The sequence below is a fragment of the Gilbertella persicaria genome (assembly GCF_025201335.1).
Source record: "Gilbertella persicaria strain CBS 190.32 chromosome Unknown B0P05scaffold_37, whole genome shotgun sequence".
In the NCBI taxonomy this organism is placed as follows: domain Eukaryota; kingdom Fungi; phylum Mucoromycota; class Mucoromycetes; order Mucorales; family Choanephoraceae; genus Gilbertella; species Gilbertella persicaria.
In genome coordinates, this window is record NW_026251998.1 from 24,413 (window position 1) to 47,872 (window position 23,460).

General features: G+C 34.1%; 5 protein-coding genes across 5 annotated transcripts; 2 read left to right on the forward strand and 3 right to left on the reverse strand.

Annotated features, from left to right (window-relative positions):
- Positions 1 to 169: 169 nt before the first annotated feature.
- B0P05DRAFT_552830 (Mis6-domain-containing protein) lies at positions 170 to 2,837 on the reverse strand. The gene is made up of 8 exons (XM_051579512.1): positions 2,222 to 2,837; positions 2,066 to 2,175; positions 1,948 to 2,019; positions 1,781 to 1,907; positions 1,444 to 1,738; positions 1,122 to 1,379; positions 904 to 1,078; positions 170 to 864 (listed from the first exon to the last, which is right to left on the reverse strand). The coding sequence occupies exons 1-8, from the start codon at positions 2,360 to 2,362 to the stop codon at positions 408 to 410; spliced, it is 1,635 nt and encodes a 544-aa protein (XP_051432176.1). The 5' UTR covers positions 2,363 to 2,837; the 3' UTR covers positions 170 to 407.
- A 1,317-nt stretch (positions 2,838 to 4,154) lies between these two features.
- B0P05DRAFT_552836 (emp24/gp25L/p24 family/GOLD-domain-containing protein) lies at positions 4,155 to 5,160 on the forward strand. Its single transcript, XM_051579513.1, has 5 exons — positions 4,155 to 4,381; positions 4,430 to 4,512; positions 4,574 to 4,711; positions 4,755 to 4,936; positions 4,985 to 5,160. The coding sequence occupies exons 1-4, from the start codon at positions 4,246 to 4,248 to the stop codon at positions 4,839 to 4,841; spliced, it is 444 nt and encodes a 147-aa protein (XP_051432177.1). The 5' UTR covers positions 4,155 to 4,245; the 3' UTR covers positions 4,842 to 4,936; positions 4,985 to 5,160.
- Positions 5,161 to 5,222: 62 nt separating this feature from the next.
- On the reverse strand, positions 5,223 to 7,450 carry B0P05DRAFT_552840 (IucC family-domain-containing protein). Its single transcript, XM_051579514.1, has 5 exons — positions 6,888 to 7,450; positions 6,738 to 6,832; positions 5,928 to 6,658; positions 5,422 to 5,878; positions 5,223 to 5,367 (listed from the first exon to the last, which is right to left on the reverse strand). Exons 1-5 carry the CDS (start codon positions 7,417 to 7,419, stop codon positions 5,305 to 5,307), a joined length of 1,878 nt encoding a protein of 625 aa, XP_051432178.1. The 5' UTR covers positions 7,420 to 7,450; the 3' UTR covers positions 5,223 to 5,304.
- Positions 7,451 to 14,209: 6,759 nt separating this feature from the next.
- Positions 14,210 to 14,365, reverse strand: B0P05DRAFT_475505 (uncharacterized protein; the record flags this gene model as incomplete). Its single annotated transcript, XM_051574845.1, has 1 exon — positions 14,210 to 14,365. A coding segment is annotated over one exon (156 nt), but the record flags the coding sequence as incomplete, so codon positions are not given.
- Positions 14,366 to 19,168: 4,803 nt separating this feature from the next.
- Positions 19,169 to 19,324, forward strand: B0P05DRAFT_475710 (uncharacterized protein; the record flags this gene model as incomplete). Its single annotated transcript, XM_051574857.1, has 1 exon — positions 19,169 to 19,324. A coding segment is annotated over one exon (156 nt), but the record flags the coding sequence as incomplete, so codon positions are not given.
- Between the last annotated feature and the right edge of the window lie 4,136 nt (positions 19,325 to 23,460).

The following is a 23,460-nucleotide window of genomic DNA, read 5'->3' on the forward strand; positions in this document are numbered from 1 at the left end:
TTCTGATAGATAATCTAGATATTCAACACGGTATTCCATATAACTGATTGAAACACCTCCTTTCTATTATTATTATTATTATTATTATTATTTTCAGGCACAGGACACTTACTTGATCCAATTGTTTTAAATAGTTGGCTGTGATAGGTTTATCGTGATACACATTTACTTTTTCATCTTTCTCTATTATCTATAAACAAAAAGGGGATTAGATATCATGTCTAACTTGAGTTGATATTTGCCTCCATAAATCGTTTTGAAAAAGAAACAAGTGCACCTGAATGAGTGATGGACAAGACGAGTTTTGAATCTACATGTTTATGTTGACAGAGTTGAATGAAATGTTCAATGTTCTTTCTATAGAAGAAGAGTAAGTGAAAGGATAGTTTGATACAAGTCATCTCTTTTTACTCTGTAAACGAAAAGGCTTGTTCGTTTTCTTTTGATTGACTGAGTCCTAGATTTCGCCATAGTGAATTACAGATGTCCATCATATAAGTATTAAAATGTTCCAAATACTCTTGTGTATGCTTTGAACTCCAATCAATCGTTTTGCGGTCATTTTCTTCAAAAGCAACCTTGTATTGATGAATAATGCCACATATTCTACTGACTGCCATGGCTGTGGTTGAAAAGAAATTACGGTGTACAAAAGTAGCTGCAGGAATAATAATATCGGGTATGTCATCTTGTCTTGAGATTTGGGCAACAAGTTCAAAGAAGGTAAGACCAGCATGCTGCATTAAAACATGGTCATCTTCAGCCAAAAGTCCAGAGACACATAGCTTATCTACATGCTCCACAAACTTCTGAATGGTACGGAAATAGTTGACATCAAACGAGAGTTTACCAAACAAGCTTGTTCTATTTGACATTAGACAATGCAGTGGATGGTTTACTTACAAATGATCTATACTTGTGTCTGATGCTTCTTTGCGTAAGCGTACATGTTGTTTCCAATCTAATGCCGCCCAATTCTTAAGCCATTCAGTGTAACACAGAATCAATTTTGATTTCCATTTCACATCAGATGCAACATACAATCGGCATAAAGGCTTCAGGATATATTCACTCAGCTCTTGAGCTTAAATTAGTCTGATGCGTATTTTATATAGGACTACCTTTAAAAGAAGCAGGCTTAAGATAAGTGATCAAAGTCAAGATTTCATCTTCATATTCATATCCATTCCATGTCTTTAGATAACGGTATAAAAAGATTTGTACTGCTGGTAACTGTGTCTTTGTAAACCGAGTAAACCTGACAAGGGTACGCAACATGTCTCCTAATTCTTGTTTACCAGTGTCTTTCTTATTGCCATAGATCAATAGATCAAACAAGATCTGTACAATATAGTAACTAAGTCGTGTTACAGCAGTACCTAGTAGTTAACTGTCAATAGACACGCTATCTATTATTATTATTTTTCTTTTTTTTTTTTTTACCTTCTGGGTCATAAAGTAATGCATATTGTAATGATCTCTTTTGTAATACCATACTCAATTGGTCTGATAAACCTACATGATCTACACTGTTGATCACATCAGACACATCCACCACACTTAATTCTTTTCTCGCTTCTTCAGTCGCTTGTTCCAGTCTCTTCTTCTTGGACATCCTGACTCGTTTCATAGTAGGCAGTCTGATTTCCCCTTTAATGATGTCTGTCTTGAACTGAATATCATTCTTCCAGAGTATTCGTAAATTGGTCAAATTGTGTTTCACTTGAGGCAGAGGATTCTATAGAAGGGTTATAGTCTAATAACAACAAAAGATGCTTACTCTAAACACAAGCATATCAGCCAATCTGACATTGTGTGGTACATTAATAGAAGCATCATATGTCTGATAAACAAGTAAAAGAGCAATCAATTCTGCATTATCTCTTTCTGCATCAATCATTTCTTTCCTAATAGACATCAGTATGTGAATAAGAAAAAGAAACATACAATCTTGTCACTCTGTATTTTGTAACATGCTCTTTCTTTGTCAGAAAGTAAAGTAAATGACAAAGACTACGTCTAATAGAATCATGTCAACTATCTTTTCTTGACTAAACTCACTTGCCTTAATTCTTCATAATGTAAATGGCGAAAAAAGACATGATACAAGTGATTTAATCTTTGCTTATCACTAATGACATCAAACACAGCAATCGTCCACTTTAACAATTCTGCCTAAACATACTATCAGTACTTGAATTCATCATAAGCAGGAACATACAAGCACACCCAGGTTTTGATCTCTTTGAGAAACAGATCCAATAATACGAATAATATAGTCATCGGCAATATCATCTCTGGGTAATAACAATTGAACGAGTCCTCTGCTCATTGAAGGTCCCAAAGAAAAAGACATGATCATTTCAAACACAATGTTGAATTCATCCTGATCCAATCCGAATTTCTGAATCAACGGTTTGAGTTCTTCAATACGTTTATATTTCTTTGTTAATGTGACCTTGCTGACGGCTATCGACAAGATGAGTTCATGGGTGAATAGACTTGAGGTGCTTACTTGGAAAAAAACCAGCAAACACTTGCTTCAGTAAAAGATCGACATTGCTTGTGGTTGCATTCTCAAGTGAGATGGTAACTCTTCTTCTTCGTCGTCTTTCTTTACGGATCATGTCTTCTTCATCTTCTTCACTGTTGTCATCGTCTTCCTCGTCCTCGTCGTCTTCTTCTTCTTCTTCATAATCGGGATCTTTTTCTTTATCAGTCTTTTCATAGTAATATTCTGATTCTAATTCAATGTCGCTCATGATCAAAAGAAACGCGTTAAAAAAAGGGACGCGATTTTTTTTTTAAAAAGAAAAAAAAAAAAGTAATGCTTTTTGATTGACTTGATCAATAGAAAGGCTTTCTTTTATGTTTATGTCTTAAGATTGTATTCACTTGAGTATGATAAGTCTAAAAGGCTTCTATTTTGTTGTAAATCAAAGGCTGAATAAAATACAACCCTCATGATTATTGATCTTTTTTTTTTTCATTTTCTTTATTCTATGATGAGCATACAAAGATAGATCTTAGCCAAAGTAGTCAATCCATAGATGTCTAAACAGTAATGTAATTGTGCTCAACGAAAACTTTAAAAACGTTAAAAATGTTAATAAAATGCTTGAACGACACACCATTTCTTGTAAAGAAGGCTACCGTTTTCAAATTTAGCTCAGTATTGGAGTGACTGACGCTTAAGGAGAAAGCAGGAAGCGTTTCATGAAAGAGCAAGGTAGTTATGCCTGAGATAGCAATGGCTAAAGCTAGATATTTTATCTCTTCCACTTATACTACGACCATTCTTGATTGAGGTACATTCAGGACTATATAATAAAACTAAAGACATCTTTCATGTTTCTGTGCCTTGTCGTTCCCTGCTTTCGGATCAACTGCTTAGGATGTTGAAGTTTCTGGAAACAATAGACATAGGTCTGAGATGTACCTTTATTTTAGTGCTAAAGTTGCCATCATTATGCGCCTTTTAGCTTTGTCTCAGTCTTACTTACCACTACTGTGAGATAACAAAAGATAATAGTAACCAAACTTTGTGTCGAGGCTTAGCTGCAACATAGCTTTCACTACTTCAATTATGGTTTACTGCTATAGAATAAGATAAGAGTTTCCTAAACCTAAGCAAGTCCAGACTATAAACGCAATGAAGTATTTATAGTGACACAAGTATACATGCATAAAATAACATGTATTGTGTCATAAAAACTTTTTTTAACAAGTCATAAAGAGTAGTTTTCATTAGAAATTACACCTAAAAACACAAAGAAAAAGGGAAAATATAATGATGACCTCAGCCAATAGATCTACAATGAGACAGCCAATAGGCCTGGATGTTTTTAGTGCTCTTGTTCTATCATTGCTCCCATCGAAAATAAATGACAGTTAACATATCATTCAATTTCCCTTTGCAAATGAATACATCATAACTACTTGTAGCCTTATTTGTGCATTCACATAATAGAAATCTATACTTTGTGTTAAGATGTTCTATGTCATAACCAAGTGCTTTATAATGTTATTAGGATTCCTAACATTTCAATACGCTTAAAGCTGTCCTTGTGCCCAATTTGTCTGACACTGAAAATTCATGATAGCAAATCAGTTTTTTGAACGTAAATGCTGTTCTTTTTTATTGATTGGCTGAACCTGATTCGACTCATACTCCGCTCATTTACTTTTTTATTTTTTTTTCTGTGTTTTTTGGTTTCTTTCTTTCATTGACAAAACGCGCGCATCATGTCTTTGATTCGTTTCTCGACACTTGTTTTATTGGTAGCCTATTTGGCTGGCACACAAGCTTTATATTTCTACTTGGAAAATACGGAGAGAAAATGTTTTATTGAAGATTTACCTAAAGAGACCATGGTCATTGGTAAGACAATAACTTGAACCAACCTCGGTAACACGTTGATACATATAGGTGTCTATAAGGCAGAACAATACAATACCAATACAAACCAATGGGCCGAAAACCCTGAATCAAAAGTTGAGATTTCTGTCGAGGTAACAAGCACCACTATATATATATATATATATATAAAAGAGAGCTTACGTTAGGGATTAGGAACTTCCTGCTCGTCATAAAATTGTAGATACCAAGGGCAAGCCTTCTGGCCGCTTTACTTTTACTTCTCTTGAATCTGGCGATCATGCCATCTGTATTTCTGTTAGCTCCAACTCTTGGTTTGATAGCCACAAAACTGTAAGTGGTGGATATAGAAACAAAATGATTCATGTTGGTATAGAAAATCACATTGGACATGGACTTTGATGACCCAACTGATCACCATGACCATCATGCTGAAGGTGTTTCTGGTAAGTTTATTATATGATAAAATAAAGCTGATCATGTCAAGATTTGGTAAAGCGAGTTCATGAATTAAATGAGCGTGTTGAAGATATTCAAATTGAACAAAATGCTCAACGTGTAAGTCCAATAAGAGCACATTGGTGTGTTGTTTAACGGTGTTGATAGGAACGTGAAAGAGATTTCCGTGATCAATCTGAATTGACGAATTCTCGCGTTATTTGGTGGACTATTTCTCAGACTGTTGTTCTTGGTGTTGTCTGTTTCTGGCAAATGCATTATTTCAAGAACTTTTTTACAGCTAAGAAACTTGTATAAAATCAATAAATTGTTATCTTTAAGAATTTTTTATTTTATTTTATAGCTTTCAAAGCCTATACTATATATATATATATATATATATATAATGCATATTGTTTTATGAGGAGGAGAAGGAGGGTAACAATTAGAAATTTACATAATTATACAAAAGAAAAAAAAAAAAGATATTAAGCTTGAGGAACTTGTTGAGGTTTAAATTGAATCATGTTAGGCACAGGACGATAGATGTACTATATAGAGAATGTGAGAAAGAATATAAGAGAGAGAAAAGGCAATAGACTTACATCACGGTAAAGTTCATCAATTTTCATACGAACTAAACATTTACCAGGCACCTTGGCAGGTTCCATAAACATAGCCCACATGACATGATCCTTAGGAATCATGTCAGCCATATGTTGACGAACAATTTCCCAACCAACACCATTGTAATGCAAACCCAAGACACGAATCAAACGTTGGAACTGACAGTGGAATAATGTATGATACAACAACTTGGAGACTTCATCCAATGTTTGTGCTTCAACACAACTATCAGGCAAGATATCGAGTTCAACACCAGCTGACTTCTTGAGGGTCTCATTATGAACCTTGACACCACCAAAATCACGAATAACAAAGCCCTTCAATAAACCTGTCTTACGATCAAAGCGGGCCAATGTGTTTTGACCGTGAGCTTCAAAGGCAACACCGTTTTCAAGACAAGGAGGCAAGAAAGCTTTTAAAGCAAAGCTGACATATCTATCCTCGTATTTAGTATATATGTATATATAGACAGTGTTTTTCTTACCTAGTCAAGAATGCAACACGCTTTTCTTCAGTGTCAAGTCCCCAAACGTGAGTGACAAGTGTTTCATCTGTGTCGGGTCTTTGGATCTTTTCAACCAAGACACCACAAGGAATAAACAAATCATCTCTGTACTCAGGATCATACTCAAAGGCTTCACGAATCACACTACTGCAGTGCTTGGCAACATCTGTATCTTCATGACGGTAAGTAATAGTACCCAATTCACGTTCAATAGCAAGGACAGAAGCATCATACGTCAATTTGGGCACAATCTTGGAGAAACCAGGACCAAAATAGGTAGTGAAAGGTGTCACGGTACGCAAAGCAGAAGAAATCTTGACACCCAGACAGAGCTTGACACTAAGACCAGGCAAAATATCAGGACGAGCAACGGAGCGCAATGAAGCCAAAGCCTCGACAGTGATACTGTAACCTTCAGGGAAAATCAAAGCATCGCTGAATTTTTGTTCAATATTGGGCAATTGGAGTTCGTGGATGGCGATATAGACATAATCAGGATCGTATTTACTGCGCTCGGCCTTTACGTTGTTTTCACCGCAACCAGCTTCAAAAAGAGCATTGACGAGCTTATCAGACAAGCTTTCGTAGTCACCACGAAGAACAGCATTGGCTCTGGGGACACCTACAAGGCGGACCTTGGGATGATCGAGATCATAGGATCCAGGAGAAAGTGTCTTCATAGGAGGGAAACTCTTACGAGCTTTATGCATCTATAGAAATGACGTGATGGTTAGTTCATGTTAAAAAAGGAAATTTTCAGAAACACTTGATGGTTATCAAACTACTTACAGGGTGTGTAGCATGGCCTTCAACAACAGACTGCTCCCAAGCGATAGTAGAAGAACTCAAATTGGGCAAATTTTTGGGATGGTCATAAGTGTATTCTAGGGAGAAATAAGGCATGTCAGTCATGATCTGAAACCTTGCCTTTGAACTTACTTTGAAAAAGAATGGAAGATCCAAGTTCTTGTCCGATTTGCTCGCGTAATTTAGCATTCACATTTAAATCGGTTGCAAAGCGACCCCATAAACTGACTGCGTCATAGCCATCGACCAAACTAAATTGTGTAGCATCTGAAAGCACAGTCTTGAGGACTTGCTTGACATTGTTTTCACCTGAGTATTGCGTGTTGACAGCATAGATATGGGGTTTCATATCGAGATTATCGACCAAGTCAATACGAGGACATACGATACCATTCCATTTAGCACAAACTTCAGGGTTGATGATAGGCAAACCGCGAAGAGGAACAACAGCCAAGACATCTTCCAAACGTACTTGGCTAGGAATTGTGTCCTCTTGGATGGTAGGACGTAACAATAAGCAGAGACCAACTAAGCCTTCTTCTTTAGAGGGCACAAAATAGACGGGAACCAAAGATTCACTTGTCAAACAAGCAACCAAACGAGATGTGGTAGCGAAACTAGCAAAGTGCTCGTTTTTGTTAAAATCAGTGGATGCGACGGGCATGTTTAAGAAAAAAAAAATTGAGAGATGAAAAAGAAACAAGTTTAAATTTCTGTCAACTTGGACTACTTAAATAAATAAGATAATCGGTGCTTTAAAGAAGCGAAAAATATGATGACACTACAAAAATTTTATCAGATCTTTATGAACATGATGTGTAACACTGTCACCTTTGAGCTTTGGTACACTGATGGCCATCCCTTTACCTGACCTATTTTACCTGACCTTGCTTTTCTACTATTGACACGAAAAAAAATGAAGAAAATAAAGTCATTCTTATCGTTTTGTCTTTGTTAAGATTATCAGATTTTACTGAAGAAAAACAAGCAGTAACAATAACATTACACAAACATGCATTAAAAAAGGGGGACCTTATTTTTAACAAGGTAAACCAATCTTGATGGTTACAAAATGATGATTAATAGGTACAGTTAGCCGCATAATAAAGTTTTTTTTTTTTTTGGTTTTAAATCAAGCAAATACTACTGTTTATAAACTGCTCTTATTTTTTTTTAGCTTCCGGCCTAGTACAGCACACAAAGGATCAGATTGTAACCATACGCAAAACGGGGACTATATAAGCTTATCCTTGATGCGTCGTCATTTTGTCCTACAATATGGTAGAAGGGCTGGAAATACAAACATCCCCTTTTTTTACAAGGGTGCTTGCGCCTTTTATGTTAGAGATTTCCTTTCTTTTTTTTTGCACTCCCAAATCAGCAACATATAGTTTTGGTGAGACTGGGGTTTTTAAGATGGGCATGATCAATGCATGGCTTTCTACTTTTACATATATGTCTCTGTCAACAATAACCATCCATTCAATTCACATATTCAAGCTGAGATAATTAGATTAAGATACCGTTCAGTCATGCTAAAGGTCAGTTTCTTGATCACCTAACTAAAACCTGACCATCAAAAAGAAAATGAAGCACAAAACAAATTCAATGAAGCATCTTTCTATGTTCTCAAGTTTCGATACTCAGAGATTGAGCTTATCCAATCAGTATTAAAAAAAAAGTGGCACCTACTAGATATCTGTCTTTTTTTTTTTATTCCTCCTCCATAAATAGTTAACATGGCTTACACAAATGACTAGCTGATTATCTTTTTGTCTTAAAAAAACAAAAATAGTCTATCTAGACTAACATTTTCCAGTGATTTTTTATTTGGTTATTGAAACAATTAGATTAATTTCTAGCTTTTATAAGCAGCTTGTGGTACGCATGCACACTGTATTTGTGTCTCCAACGTTAATTTTTTGTACTGCAATATAGGTTACATCTAAAAGCTTGAAATCGACAAGAGCCCTTATCAGATTGTCGTATGCCTTTTTAAACTATCAGATTAAGACCAACAAATTCCAAATAAACGCCATCATGGCTTCCTATTTGTTCCATAGCCTAGATTCGTGTGATTAAAGACATCACACAAAAGGAAATAGAAAGTGATCATCATTTGTGAGATTGTATTAAGCTGATCTTTATTTAGTAGGAAATTATGGAATTTATCTGATTTTTTTATCCTTTATCTTTCTTCCATGAACAATCTTCTCATTATTACTGCATGCATCATGATGTGCTGATGATTACAAGCTTTAACTTTACAGGGGCGCACTTTGAGCTCTGTGTAGCAAATAACCTTTTTCGTTTTGAAAGGCCTTTGATGGTATGATATAGACAAACCTAATGCTATTTTATCTTATTATTGTTTCGAGAAAAGAAATGATTTTCAGGGGGCAAGTAAAAAGAGCCGTTTAAATAAAAGCGTTGTTAACTATCTTTAGTTATCTGATTCAATAACAAAAAAAAAATAAGGCGCATCTCGCGTCCTACTTCATGTATGTACAACCAAACAAATTTAGAGATCTACTATGAAAAGAATTGCTTTAAAAGAAAAAAATGAGGGGGGGGGATTCTTTAGGCTGAAAAGTGATCAAACCTAACCCACGTTGTCATTATTGAATTGTAAGCCAACACTTGTAACCAGTTTTGTTTTCTTTGAGCAAAAGCATATATACAGTATGTTTGAGCCATACATATCTTTATACATGTGTATAGACAAAACAATTGTTTTCTGTATTTTTCTGAACAAAACATGCCTTTTGACCAAAAGGTACCACTCACGGAAAATGCTGATTTTGACAACTTTGATTTTTTTTTTGCCGCCACAAGACGAAAAAATGGAGCTATCGACAAGTATAAATACTCAAGATGTGTGTCAAAATCTCTGGTTTTTGGTGCGTGTACTTGCATGCTAACTGTACTATGGCAATGATGAGATATGGATGAAAACCCTCATAAACATTTTTATTGATTCTCTCAATATTTTAGCAGCAAAGTTGCTGTGTTCTCTGGATCAATAGACTCAGAAAGCAGCCATCCACAACTTTTGTCACTATACCAAGGCAAAATAACTGTATCTTTATACAGTTCTCAACAAAAAGCTCGATCTTGATGCGGCGAAATGAAGAATCAGGCTTGCTTCCATTGTAATCTCCGCTGCATAGTCCCTCTGTATCTCTTGTGTCCATTTGTCATCACATTCACATTAGAGAATGCCTATTTTCTATTTGACTATGTTCTTTGGCACTCTAGATAGCACACTGTTTCTTTTGAAAGTCTATTGATAACGCATTATATATGACATTCAGAGCAAAAATGCTCAAAACACAGCTTAAACGAGCCAATCTTTGATGGCTCATTACTCGACAACTACATTATCAAAACAGTTTATTTATTTATTTAGAACATTTTCTCTCAATTCCAGGAATCAAATGGTACCATTGATTTGGCTGTTTTGTGAAATTTATTTTTTTGACCCATGGAGGATCACGAAGGCTCGTATTTAAATTGTTTTTATTGATGATATTTATAAATAGTCCTTTTGAGCGCACGACCTAATTTGGCCTTTAATCGCTCGGACTCGATCATTTCATAAGAAGGACTACTTAAACTGAAAAGACTCTTGGAGAATCAAGGGCAAAAAAGGCTTGTGAAAGGAGAGTGTTGGGCTAATGTTTTTTGTGGGCATATGTTTGTAACCATAGAAGGAAAAGCGATAATTGATTGGTTAGAGTCATGATCAGCGGTTCTATGTTAGCATGTTGTATAGTCAACTTGTGATAAAAGTGCGTGAATTGAGGTTCATTTGACACGAAGGCTCGTGAAGATGAAAAAAAAAAAACTCGATCAGAAAATTTTGGAATGACCCAATGTAGGTCTGATCCAACCTTCGAGTATTGACTCATTTGAACATTTCATTCTTTACTGTCCTTGAAAATGGACCATTTGGATTGAAGTCCTCACTTATTTCTATCCACAGATGTATTTTTCAGCTGATACGGTTTATCGCCTACTCTGTCTCGAACCCTGCCCTCCTTTCCTACTGCCTGACAGTCGTCTCTTTACGGTTCTATCTGTCTGCCAACGGAGAATATGGTCCGCTTGCTGGCGTTTCGCCTTGGACAATCAACCCTTCAACCCTGAGTGGGTCATTTCCGACATTATTAGTCAGATTTTGATCTCACTACACCAACATTATTTGCTTGTAAACGTTTTTTGAGTCTCTCAAAGACTAATTTTGTGCACTCTTTTTTTTTTTTTTTTTTTCAGCTTATCCATGTTACGCCCCTCTGTGATGTGTAACTGAAACATACATTTTGAACAAAAATATTTCACAAAAAAAAAAAATATGATCCAACCGAAATGAGACGAAGCCATCTCCAAGTACTCCCGAGAAAAAGAAAGCAAGTTTACTAAGATAAAAAAGGCGACTTAATTTGAGCATCGCCTTCAAATCTACATTCAAAGCTCATTGTACACTATAATCAGTACAAAAGAAGTCCTTTTTAGTAGATACTACTTATTAAGATGGCACTTGTTTTAGCACCATTTAGTGTGAAGAGCATTTTTGAGTAGAACTTATTATAATACATGATACTCTTAGGGCTAAAGAGAGTAACTTTGAGCACAACTAACAATGAATGTCTTGTAGGAGGATGCTACTGTATTTCAAACCCCAATGTTCATTTTCTTGCTCTCTGCTTTGATGACCACTCGTTTTCCCTTACCAACACTTGCAATGCTAGACATCAGATACGCATAAGCAGAACATAGTGTCATAGAGTGCTTGATACAACATAATTGTAGTTCAACAAGTGAAATTTACTCTCATCGACTCATACTGAAAATAAAAGACAACAATAAAGCAGCAAGCTTGCGTAGATAAAGCCGTTATACAAGTAGATTACAAGCATAACATTCGTCTAAGAATGCTTTTGTAAATAATTGAGCACGAATAGACAATTCACGAGCACGAGGTTTAGGCAAAGACATGACTTGATTGTAAGGCAAAAAGAAGCAAAGATCAAAAGGAAAGAAACGCACTTGTAAAAGATACAAAAAGAGCTTGACATACACAACATAAAAATATATTAGATTTGATTAGGATGATCAATTTTTTCGAGTCCTCTTGTTTTCTGAATGAGAGTTGATTAGATTCTCAATCAGAAATAAGAAATCCCCCTCCCCCAAAAAATAAACATACACTACGAAAACATACTGAGGCCTTGATTGAATATCTTCGTCACGTCTGAGAGAAATGGAGCTGGGAGAAAATATCTTGATACACTAGTAACACTTGTTCGAACGCCTCATAGACAGATACTTAAGGAACCAACTTGAGTAGATCAAACCTTGTGGTTGCGAGGCCTATTAATACCTCGTCTTCGTCTTTGTTATAGGTTCTGACCGCCTCTACAAAGTTGTCTACAGCAGTATTATAAACGTTTTCCTGAGGCATCAGTCATGAGTTGTTCCTCTGTTTAGTTATGCCTGTAATCGCCTCAGTGGTCTATTTTACTGATTCTGTTACTCTATGGTCCAACCAGACAGTTACTTGTAATTTGAAAGCATACAGATATGTTGGAGTAAAAGACTGACTTAAAGTTTCCCTCTTCTTTTTGCTTGTTACTTTTATATAATATTGTTAGTTCAAAAAATTCTATGTTCTCTGAGAAGACTGTCAGAACAATTGAAGCTGTAAAGCAAGGTTTAAAGGCCTTGTGAAAGATATTGACGAAGGCAAAGAATCTCAACTTTGGCTTTATCTAGGTGATGACCTAACAGCTACTTTTTCTGCTTTCACTAAGAATATACTGGTATTAGGCTTTGTAGTTATCACTTTGAACCTTTTTTCTTTTTTTATGAAGAAGTCCTAATAAGTGATTTCCATCTGGCTTGCCTTATCAAACGCAGAACACACTAGTTGAACAAAATGGTCGTATGATCAAAATACACAGCAGAGTGTTTATCGCTAAAATAGAGGCAAGTTAAGCGTTTCTAGTCTGCATACTGAGTACTAACAAACGCACTTTAGGGTAGCTTTGCTAAAATAGGTGTCACTGTGACTGAGGTCTCATTCAAAAATAAGCATAAGGTTTAAATGAAAAATGAATGAATACTATTGAGTATCAGAAAAATGTAAGTTATATATTGCATAAATTTTATGGAATATCTATTTTGACACTTTACTATGATTTATGTCTACTTATGCCATTGTCTTATTGGTAAAATGTCTTAAATTAATTGGAAAATCTTAGGTATCAACTTGTCAATCATACTGAGCTAATTAGAGATTGATTGGTTCATCTAATACAGATCCTTGTACAACAGTAGCCAGTGAATCATCTGGACCAATTCTACTATCTATGGAATAAAGATTCTTGAAAATCGTGCTGAACCCTGACATAAGTAATCTTCTATAAATATGAATCTACTGTTGACTCAATAAACCGCACTCTTTGATCAATCTTAATTTTCTTGCTCTTATTTTGACATTGATGAATTAGTAAGGAATAGCATGGATGAACACGTACAATCATGAGTGGGCATACGTAATCATGGATGAGCAAGGATGACCCTGGATAAGCATGGATAAGTAGAGAACAATAAAGTTTTTTTCTTGTATTATATTTTATAATTTTGAATTAAAAATAAAATATTAAATGTTTTCTAAATTTTTATTTTCGATTTTTTTTTTAATTTTATATCTAATTTAAACAAAAAAAAACAAAAAAAAAACAAAAAAAAACAAAAAAAAACAAAAAAAAACAAAAAAAAAACAAAAAAAAAACAAAAAAAACAAAAAAAAACAAAAAAAACAAAAAAAAAAACAAAAAAAAAATTAAACATTTTTCTTCCATTAATGAAAAAAATCCTCCGTATTTCAGTGAAGATTTGGCCAAAATCTTCCATCGCTTACGCTGCAGTGAAGAACCAAATTTTTTTAATTGCTTTTTACTTGAAAGCGATTATTTAACACAAATAGCACATTTGTGTATCTGCATAAATTTTGTCAAATCTATTGATTTAATTTTGAGCATACGGCTTAATTTAGTCTAGATTATTTGGACTTGATCAATTCGTCAGAACAATTAAATTAGATCAGACTAAACCCCTCTTAAGAGGACAAGGATAAGAAATGCATAGAGGAAAAAGTGCTGATCTGACGATATTTGTGGACGTATGTCTGTAGCCAAAGAAAAAAGAGAGATAATTGGTTAGTTGCTAAAAGGAGTAGAGTGTTTTTAGTAGTATGTTTCATAAAGACGATCTGTATAGGAGGGAATGCATAGAAGTTTATTCGATGCATGCTGTGAGTGAGTTGAGCATAGTATACATATATTAAGATACCGGATTAAGACACCGGATAACATGTGAATGATAGAGACCTGCGCCATAGGAACATGACTTAAGGCTACCTTCAGGCAATCAAACGAGTCGCCATCAAATTAGACAGATATAATCGAGATTGGCTCTAGGAAACCAGAGAAAAAAGTGTTGTTGACACCAATAAAGAATAGCATAGTCATAGTTGAGCAAACTCCATTACAACCTATTTGCACCAGACCTTTAGGGCTAGAGATGTCTCTGGTTCTGAAAGAAATTCAGAGGTAGGAAAAGATGTTTTGTCGTGGGACAACTCTACCAAAGAGAATATACTCAGTGGTGTCTTTCTCAGATACATTTAGTAGAGTTCCATCTATAGCCTAGTGTAGGATTATGCTCAATATATTAGTTTCGCTTAGGTACCGCTTAGGTGCCGCTTTGATCGAGAAGAAGCTGCAGAACTTTGCCAAAAAGAAACATGGTAAAACTCGTAAACATCAGAAGTCTTCGATGAGTGTAATGGGTTTCTCTCAGAAAAAATAATAAAAAATAATAAAAAATAATAAAAATATTAACGGTTATGCCGACATAGCAAGTATGCCATTTGCGTACTCAAAGAAATATTTTCTAAAAAAATAATAAAAACTACTTTTCAAAATACATCAAAAATATTTTCTGTAATGATAAAAAATAAAGAAATAAAAAAAGTATGAAATTTCTGATTTTCCTGTTTTAAATTAATAAACGAGTCTACGGAATAGTGATTTTATTGTTTTAGTTTGAAGAGATCACTGGTTTTCAGATTAGCTTATTAATTCAAAACAAAAAAAATCGAAAATCAAACCTTTTTTTTTAATTTTAAGCAGAAAAATCAGGAATTTTCTACTTTTTTAATTTTTATTATTGTAGAAACCATTTTTGTTTTATTTTAAAGTAGTGGTTTTTATTGTTTTTCAAAAAATCATTTTTTGAGTACACAAATGGCATACCTGTGGTTTCGGCATACCTGTTAGTATTTCTATTATTTCTTGAGAATACTTTTTTGTAAGTCTATCACACTGTTCCTAGAGGCCTGAGGTACACAGGTCCTTCAGTGATTTTTTCAATCGCTTACGCTGTATTAATAACTCTACAAAAAAAGTATTCTCAAGAAATAATAGAAATACTAACAGGTATGCCGAAACCACAGGTATGCCATTTGTGTACTCAAAAATAAAATATTTCTTAGCAAAAAGTAAACCCATTACTCTAAAATAAATCAAAAATGTTTTCTGCAATGACAAAAAATTAAAAAAGTAGAAAATTTTAATTTTCTGTTTCAAATTAATAAAAAAAAATTGAAAAATTGATTTTTTTTAAATCTATAACAAGAAAATTAAGGATATCCTTCTTTTTTTTTTTGATTTATTTGAAAATAGTGCTTTTTATTATTTTTCAAAAAATATTTTTTTGAGTACGCAATTGGCATATTTGCCATGTCGGCATGAATATTAACGGAATTGGGATTGAATAAAAATCCTGAAGATATTTTCTTGACATTTGTTGTGAGATGAAGAGGGAATAGATTCGCAAAAAAAAAAAAAAAAAAAAAAAAAAAAACGGTAGGACACAGAGAAGACCTGTTGGAGCTTGTATAGAGTTTCTGTTCTCAGAAGAAATATGATAAGATGTCGAGGTATTTATACTTTTTCTTCTCGGTCAAAATATTGTTTTGGGGTCAGCTTCTTGACTACGGATTGGTTTGCTAGATCAGGAGCGATTAAGAGAAATGCCTTTAGAGGAAGTTGTCAGCTCAGCCAATAGTACATGATCTGACCTGAACTTGAATAAACTATTACATATTTGTCAAATGCCAATGCCAATGTATTTGTCAGCTCTAACTGTCACTTTATGAGGGCCATTAATAATAACAAAGTCACTAGGTTCATAATCTCTGTCTATGAGGATGATGTAGTACTTCTAGTAGAATGAGCGAATGTCAGTGACTATAGATCCATTGCAATTGCCATAGATGTGATCTGGTTTTTTGCCATGATCATCATTTATTGATCTATGCATATGAATTCATATATGTTCACAACAACGATGAAGATGAAGCTATTTGAATTAAGACATTTCAACTTGATGCCTAATCTCCCTCGATTTGAGTTTTTTCTTTCATTAAGAAAGAACAAATATAGCGTTCAATGTGAAGAAACAGTCTTTTTTGCATCAGAAACTATTTCTGAAAGTATTCTAGCATCAATAAGTGTATCAGAGGCAAAATTAGCATTAAAATACTGCTACAAGATTTATAGAATGATATCCAAAGTAAAAAGTTGATTAAACAAGCAATCCATAAACACAGCAACTTACTTACAAACAGGGAAATAAGGTATGAATGGGTAAAGGCAGTTAGTCAGTTCATTCACCTTTGATTCAAGTTCTTTTTCATTTCAGCCTATCAAACAGATTTAGATAACATGTCTGTTATTCTCTTTTTACATACATGATTCAATAATACCTGTCCAAGCACGTTTGACAAACTCCTAATCGCATCTTTCTATAAGATTCAACAAGCATAAAGCAGGTTCATACAAAGTATGGTCATAAACTATCTCTAGTAACTTATCAGCAGACAAGAGCGTATCAGCTAGACTTGCAAGGTCTCGTTGAGCTTCTGTAGAGGGTTGGTTGGCTAGTACGTTGTGCGCATCAAGCTGAATTTGTGCCTCTCTCTATGTGTATTGAATGGCAGAAGCCTTTTGTTTGGTATGATCAGATACTGGAAACGAGGACACTTCATCACAAACAGTCTTGAGAAATAGAACACGGTGACTAAGAACTACTTGAGATACTCGTGTCTGTTGTGAACATATATGAATTTATATGCATAGATCAATAATTTGTAATATAATCACTAATAAAATGGTTAAATCAATAAGTCGATTAGAACCAAAACGGCCAAAAAGAAGTTCTTCTTTATTAAAGGTTATACTTTGTATTGTATTTATACTGTTTGTATGATAGTTGATTATCCTTGATTTGGGACTGAGTATGTATACACTAGCTAATCGGTTGAATGAATTAAGGTACACAAGAACTGGGTACATGATCAGGACACAGACCTCGCCTACCATTGGCATTAATGCAGATGTCAATTTGTGATTATGTGATGGTCTGATCTTTAACATGTTTAAACTAAGATAGAAGACATCCATCGAAGCTGCGGATAAAACTGTGATTGAAAGATGTATTTATACATGGCATCAATACTTAGTCTTTTAGGACATAACTAGTGTAAGAAGGGATAAATAATGCTGTGTATACAACATAAATGATGATCATGGCAAAAAACCAGATCACATCTATGGCAATTGCAATGGATCTATAGTCACTGACATTCGCTCATTCTACTAGAAGTACTACATCATCCTCATAGACAGAGATTATGAACCTAGTGACTTTGTTATTATTAATGGCCCTCATAAAGTGACAGTTAGAGCTGACAAATACATTGGCATTGGCATTTGACAAATATGTAATAGTTTATTCAAGTTCAGGTCAGATCATGTACTATTGGCTGAGCTGACAACTTCCTCTAAAGGCATTTCTCTTAATCGCTCCTGATCTAGCAAACCAATCCGTAGTCAAGAAGCTGACCCCAAAACAATATTTTGACCGAGAAGAAAAAGTATAAATACCTCGACATCTTATCATATTTCTTCTGAGAACAGAAACTCTATACAAGCTCCAACAGGTCTTCTCTGTGTCCTACCGTTTTTTTTTTTTTTTTTTTTTTTTTTTTTGCGAATCTATTCCCTCTTCATCTCACAACAAATGTCAAGAAAATATCTTCAGGATTTTTATTCAATCCCAATTCCGTTAATATTCATGCCGACATGGCAAATATGCCAATTGCGTACTCAAAAAAATATTTTTTGAAAAATAATAAAAAGCACTATTTTCAAATAAATCAAAAAAAAAAAAGAAGGATATCCTTAATTTTCTTGTTATAGATTTAAAAAAAATCAATTTTTCAATTTTTTTTTATTAATTTGAAACAGAAAATTAAAATTTTCTACTTTTTTAATTTTTTGTCATTGCAGAAAACATTTTTGATTTATTTTAGAGTAATGGGTTTACTTTTTGCTAAGAAATATTTTATTTTTGAGTACACAAATGGCATACCTGTGGTTTCGGCATACCTGTTAGTATTTCTATTATTTCTTGAGAATACTTTTTTTGTAGAGTTATTAATACAGCGTAAGCGATTGAAAAAATCACTGAAGGACCTGTGTACCTCAGGCCTCTAGGAACAGTGTGATAGACTTACAAAAAAGTATTCTCAAGAAATAATAGAAATACTAACAGGTATGCCGAAACCACAGGTATGCCATTTGTGTACTCAAAAAATGATTTTTTGAAAAACAATAAAAACCACTACTTTAAAATAAAACAAAAATGGTTTCTACAATAATAAAAATTAAAAAAGTAGAAAATTCCTGATTTTTCTGCTTAAAATTAAAAAAAAAGGTTTGATTTTCGATTTTTTTTGTTTTGAATTAATAAGCTAATCTGAAAACCAGTGATCTCTTCAAACTAAAACAATAAAATCACTATTCCGTAGACTCGTTTATTAATTTAAAACAGGAAAATCAGAAATTTCATACTTTTTTTATTTCTTTATTTTTTATCATTACAGAAAATATTTTTGATGTATTTTGAAAAGTAGTTTTTATTATTTTTTTAGAAAATATTTCTTTGAGTACGCAAATGGCATACTTGCTATGTCGGCATAACCGTTAATATTTTTATTATTTTTTATTATTTTTTATTATTTTTTCTGAGAGAAACCCATTACACTCATCGAAGACTTCTGATGTTTACGAGTTTTACCATGTTTCTTTTTGGCAAAGTTCTGCAGCTTCTTCTCGATCAAAGCGGCACCTAAGCGGTACCTAAGCGAAACTAATATATTGAGCATAATCCTACACTAGGCTATAGATGGAACTCTACTAAATGTATCTGAGAAAGACACCACTGAGTATATTCTCTTTGGTAGAGTTGTCCCACGACAAAACATCTTTTCCTACCTCTGAATTTCTTTCAGAACCAGAGACATCTCTAGCCCTAAAGGTCTGGTGCAAATAGGTTGTAATGGAGTTTGCTCAACTATGACTATGCTATTCTTTATTGGTGTCAACAACACTTTTTTCTCTGGTTTCCTAGAGCCAATCTCGATTATATCTGTCTAATTTGATGGCGACTCGTTTGATTGCCTGAAGGTAGCCTTAAGTCATGTTCCTATGGCGCAGGTCTCTATCATTCACATGTTATCCGGTGTCTTAATCCGGTATCTTAATATATGTATACTATGCTCAACTCACTCACAGCATGCATCGAATAAACTTCTATGCATTCCCTCCTATACAGATCGTCTTTATGAAACATACTACTAAAAACACTCTACTCCTTTTAGCAACTAACCAATTATCTCTCTTTTTTCTTTGGCTACAGACATACGTCCACAAATATCGTCAGATCAGCACTTTTTCCTCTATGCATTTCTTATCCTTGTCCTCTTAAGAGGGGTTTAGTCTGATCTAATTTAATTGTTCTGACGAATTGATCAAGTCCAAATAATCTAGACTAAATTAAGCCGTATGCTCAAAATTAAATCAATAGATTTGACAAAATTTATGCAGATACACAAATGTGCTATTTGTGTTAAATAATCGCTTTCAAGTAAAAAGCAATTAAAAAAATTTGGTTCTTCACTGCAGCGTAAGCGATGGAAGATTTTGGCCAAATCTTCACTGAAATACGGAGGATTTTTTTCATTAATGGAAGAAAAATGTTTAATTTTTTTTTGTTTTTTTTTTGTTTTTTTTGTTTTTTTTGTTTTTTTTTGTTTTTTTTTGTTTTTTTTTTGTTTTTTTTGTTTTTTTTTGTTTTTTTTGTTTTTTTTTGTTTTTTTTTGTTTAAATTAGATATAAAATTAAAAAAAAAAATCGAAAATAAAAATTTAGAAAACATTTAATATTTTATTTTTAATTCAAAATTATAAAATATAATACAAGAAAAAAACTTTATTGTTCTCTACTTATCCATGCTTATCCAGGGTCATCCTTGCTCATCCATGATTACGTATGCCCACTCATGATTGTACGTGTTCATCCATGCTATTCCTTACTAATTCATCAATGTCAAAATAAGAGCAAGAAAATTAAGATTGATCAAAGAGTGCGGTTTATTGAGTCAACAGTAGATTCATATTTATAGAAGATTACTTATGTCAGGGTTCAGCACGATTTTCAAGAATCTTTATTCCATAGATAGTAGAATTGGTCCAGATGATTCACTGGCTACTGTTGTACAAGGATCTGTATTAGATGAACCAATCAATCTCTAATTAGCTCAGTATGATTGACAAGTTGATACCTAAGATTTTCCAATTAATTTAAGACATTTTACCAATAAGACAATGGCATAAGTAGACATAAATCATAGTAAAGTGTCAAAATAGATATTCCATAAAATTTATGCAATATATAACTTACATTTTTCTGATACTCAATAGTATTCATTCATTTTTCATTTAAACCTTATGCTTATTTTTGAATGAGACCTCAGTCACAGTGACACCTATTTTAGCAAAGCTACCCTAAAGTGCGTTTGTTAGTACTCAGTATGCAGACTAGAAACGCTTAACTTGCCTCTATTTTAGCGATAAACACTCTGCTGTGTATTTTGATCATACGACCATTTTGTTCAACTAGTGTGTTCTGCGTTTGATAAGGCAAGCCAGATGGAAATCACTTATTAGGACTTCTTCATAAAAAAAGAAAAAAGGTTCAAAGTGATAACTACAAAGCCTAATACCAGTATATTCTTAGTGAAAGCAGAAAAAGTAGCTGTTAGGTCATCACCTAGATAAAGCCAAAGTTGAGATTCTTTGCCTTCGTCAATATCTTTCACAAGGCCTTTAAACCTTGCTTTACAGCTTCAATTGTTCTGACAGTCTTCTCAGAGAACATAGAATTTTTTGAACTAACAATATTATATAAAAGTAACAAGCAAAAAGAAGAGGGAAACTTTAAGTCAGTCTTTTACTCCAACATATCTGTATGCTTTCAAATTACAAGTAACTGTCTGGTTGGACCATAGAGTAACAGAATCAGTAAAATAGACCACTGAGGCGATTACAGGCATAACTAAACAGAGGAACAACTCATGACTGATGCCTCAGGAAAACGTTTATAATACTGCTGTAGACAACTTTGTAGAGGCGGTCAGAACCTATAACAAAGACGAAGACGAGGTATTAATAGGCCTCGCAACCACAAGGTTTGATCTACTCAAGTTGGTTCCTTAAGTATCTGTCTATGAGGCGTTCGAACAAGTGTTACTAGTGTATCAAGATATTTTCTCCCAGCTCCATTTCTCTCAGACGTGACGAAGATATTCAATCAAGGCCTCAGTATGTTTTCGTAGTGTATGTTTATTTTTTGGGGGAGGGGGATTTCTTATTTCTGATTGAGAATCTAATCAACTCTCATTCAGAAAACAAGAGGACTCGAAAAAATTGATCATCCTAATCAAATCTAATATATTTTTATGTTGTGTATGTCAAGCTCTTTTTGTATCTTTTACAAGTGCGTTTCTTTCCTTTTGATCTTTGCTTCTTTTTGCCTTACAATCAAGTCATGTCTTTGCCTAAACCTCGTGCTCGTGAATTGTCTATTCGTGCTCAATTATTTACAAAAGCATTCTTAGACGAATGTTATGCTTGTAATCTACTTGTATAACGGCTTTATCTACGCAAGCTTGCTGCTTTATTGTTGTCTTTTATTTTCAGTATGAGTCGATGAGAGTAAATTTCACTTGTTGAACTACAATTATGTTGTATCAAGCACTCTATGACACTATGTTCTGCTTATGCGTATCTGATGTCTAGCATTGCAAGTGTTGGTAAGGGAAAACGAGTGGTCATCAAAGCAGAGAGCAAGAAAATGAACATTGGGGTTTGAAATACAGTAGCATCCTCCTACAAGACATTCATTGTTAGTTGTGCTCAAAGTTACTCTCTTTAGCCCTAAGAGTATCATGTATTATAATAAGTTCTACTCAAAAATGCTCTTCACACTAAATGGTGCTAAAACAAGTGCCATCTTAATAAGTAGTATCTACTAAAAAGGACTTCTTTTGTACTGATTATAGTGTACAATGAGCTTTGAATGTAGATTTGAAGGCGATGCTCAAATTAAGTCGCCTTTTTTATCTTAGTAAACTTGCTTTCTTTTTCTCGGGAGTACTTGGAGATGGCTTCGTCTCATTTCGGTTGGATCATATTTTTTTTTTTGTGAAATATTTTTGTTCAAAATGTATGTTTCAGTTACACATCACAGAGGGGCGTAACATGGATAAGCTGAAAAAAAAAAAAAAAAAAAAGAGTGCACAAAATTAGTCTTTGAGAGACTCAAAAAACGTTTACAAGCAAATAATGTTGGTGTAGTGAGATCAAAATCTGACTAATAATGTCGGAAATGACCCACTCAGGGTTGAAGGGTTGATTGTCCAAGGCGAAACGCCAGCAAGCGGACCATATTCTCCGTTGGCAGACAGATAGAACCGTAAAGAGACGACTGTCAGGCAGTAGGAAAGGAGGGCAGGGTTCGAGACAGAGTAGGCGATAAACCGTATCAGCTGAAAAATACATCTGTGGATAGAAATAAGTGAGGACTTCAATCCAAATGGTCCATTTTCAAGGACAGTAAAGAATGAAATGTTCAAATGAGTCAATACTCGAAGGTTGGATCAGACCTACATTGGGTCATTCCAAAATTTTCTGATCGAGTTTTTTTTTTTTCATCTTCACGAGCCTTCGTGTCAAATGAACCTCAATTCACGCACTTTTATCACAAGTTGACTATACAACATGCTAACATAGAACCGCTGATCATGACTCTAACCAATCAATTATCGCTTTTCCTTCTATGGTTACAAACATATGCCCACAAAAAACATTAGCCCAACACTCTCCTTTCACAAGCCTTTTTTGCCCTTGATTCTCCAAGAGTCTTTTCAGTTTAAGTAGTCCTTCTTATGAAATGATCGAGTCCGAGCGATTAAAGGCCAAATTAGGTCGTGCGCTCAAAAGGACTATTTATAAATATCATCAATAAAAACAATTTAAATACGAGCCTTCGTGATCCTCCATGGGTCAAAAAAATAAATTTCACAAAACAGCCAAATCAATGGTACCATTTGATTCCTGGAATTGAGAGAAAATGTTCTAAATAAATAAATAAACTGTTTTGATAATGTAGTTGTCGAGTAATGAGCCATCAAAGATTGGCTCGTTTAAGCTGTGTTTTGAGCATTTTTGCTC

What these genes read in the sequence shown, in the direction of transcription:
- B0P05DRAFT_552830 (XM_051579512.1), bottom strand. Translation starts at nt 2,362, where the DNA reads ATGATCATGTCTTTTTCTTTGGGACCTTCAATGAGCAGAGGACTCGTT. An exon ending in CTGATATGCTTGTGTTTAGA is followed by an intron (nt 1,739 to 1,780) that starts GTAAGCATCTTT and finishes ACCCTTCTATAG; the next exon opens with AATCCTCTGCCTCAAGTGAA. An exon ending in TAAGCCTGCTTCTTTTAAAG is followed by an intron (nt 1,079 to 1,121) that starts GTAGTCCTATAT and finishes TTTAAGCTCAAG; the next exon opens with AGCTGAGTGAATATATCCTG.
- B0P05DRAFT_552836 (XM_051579513.1), top strand. Translation starts at nt 4,246, where the DNA reads ATGTCTTTGATTCGTTTCTCGACACTTGTTTTATTGGTAGCCTATTTG. An exon ending in TAAAGAGACCATGGTCATTG is followed by an intron (nt 4,382 to 4,429) that starts GTAAGACAATAA and finishes TGATACATATAG; the next exon opens with GTGTCTATAAGGCAGAACAA. An exon ending in AAGTTGAGATTTCTGTCGAG is followed by an intron (nt 4,513 to 4,573) that starts GTAACAAGCACC and finishes GTTAGGGATTAG; the next exon opens with GAACTTCCTGCTCGTCATAA.
- B0P05DRAFT_552840 (XM_051579514.1), bottom strand. Translation starts at nt 7,419, where the DNA reads ATGCCCGTCGCATCCACTGATTTTAACAAAAACGAGCACTTTGCTAGT. An exon ending in ATCTTCCATTCTTTTTCAAA is followed by an intron (nt 6,833 to 6,887) that starts GTAAGTTCAAAG and finishes ATTTCTCCCTAG; the next exon opens with AATACACTTATGACCATCCC. An exon ending in CGTGTTGCATTCTTGACTAG is followed by an intron (nt 5,879 to 5,927) that starts GTAAGAAAAACA and finishes ATACGAGGATAG; the next exon opens with ATATGTCAGCTTTGCTTTAA.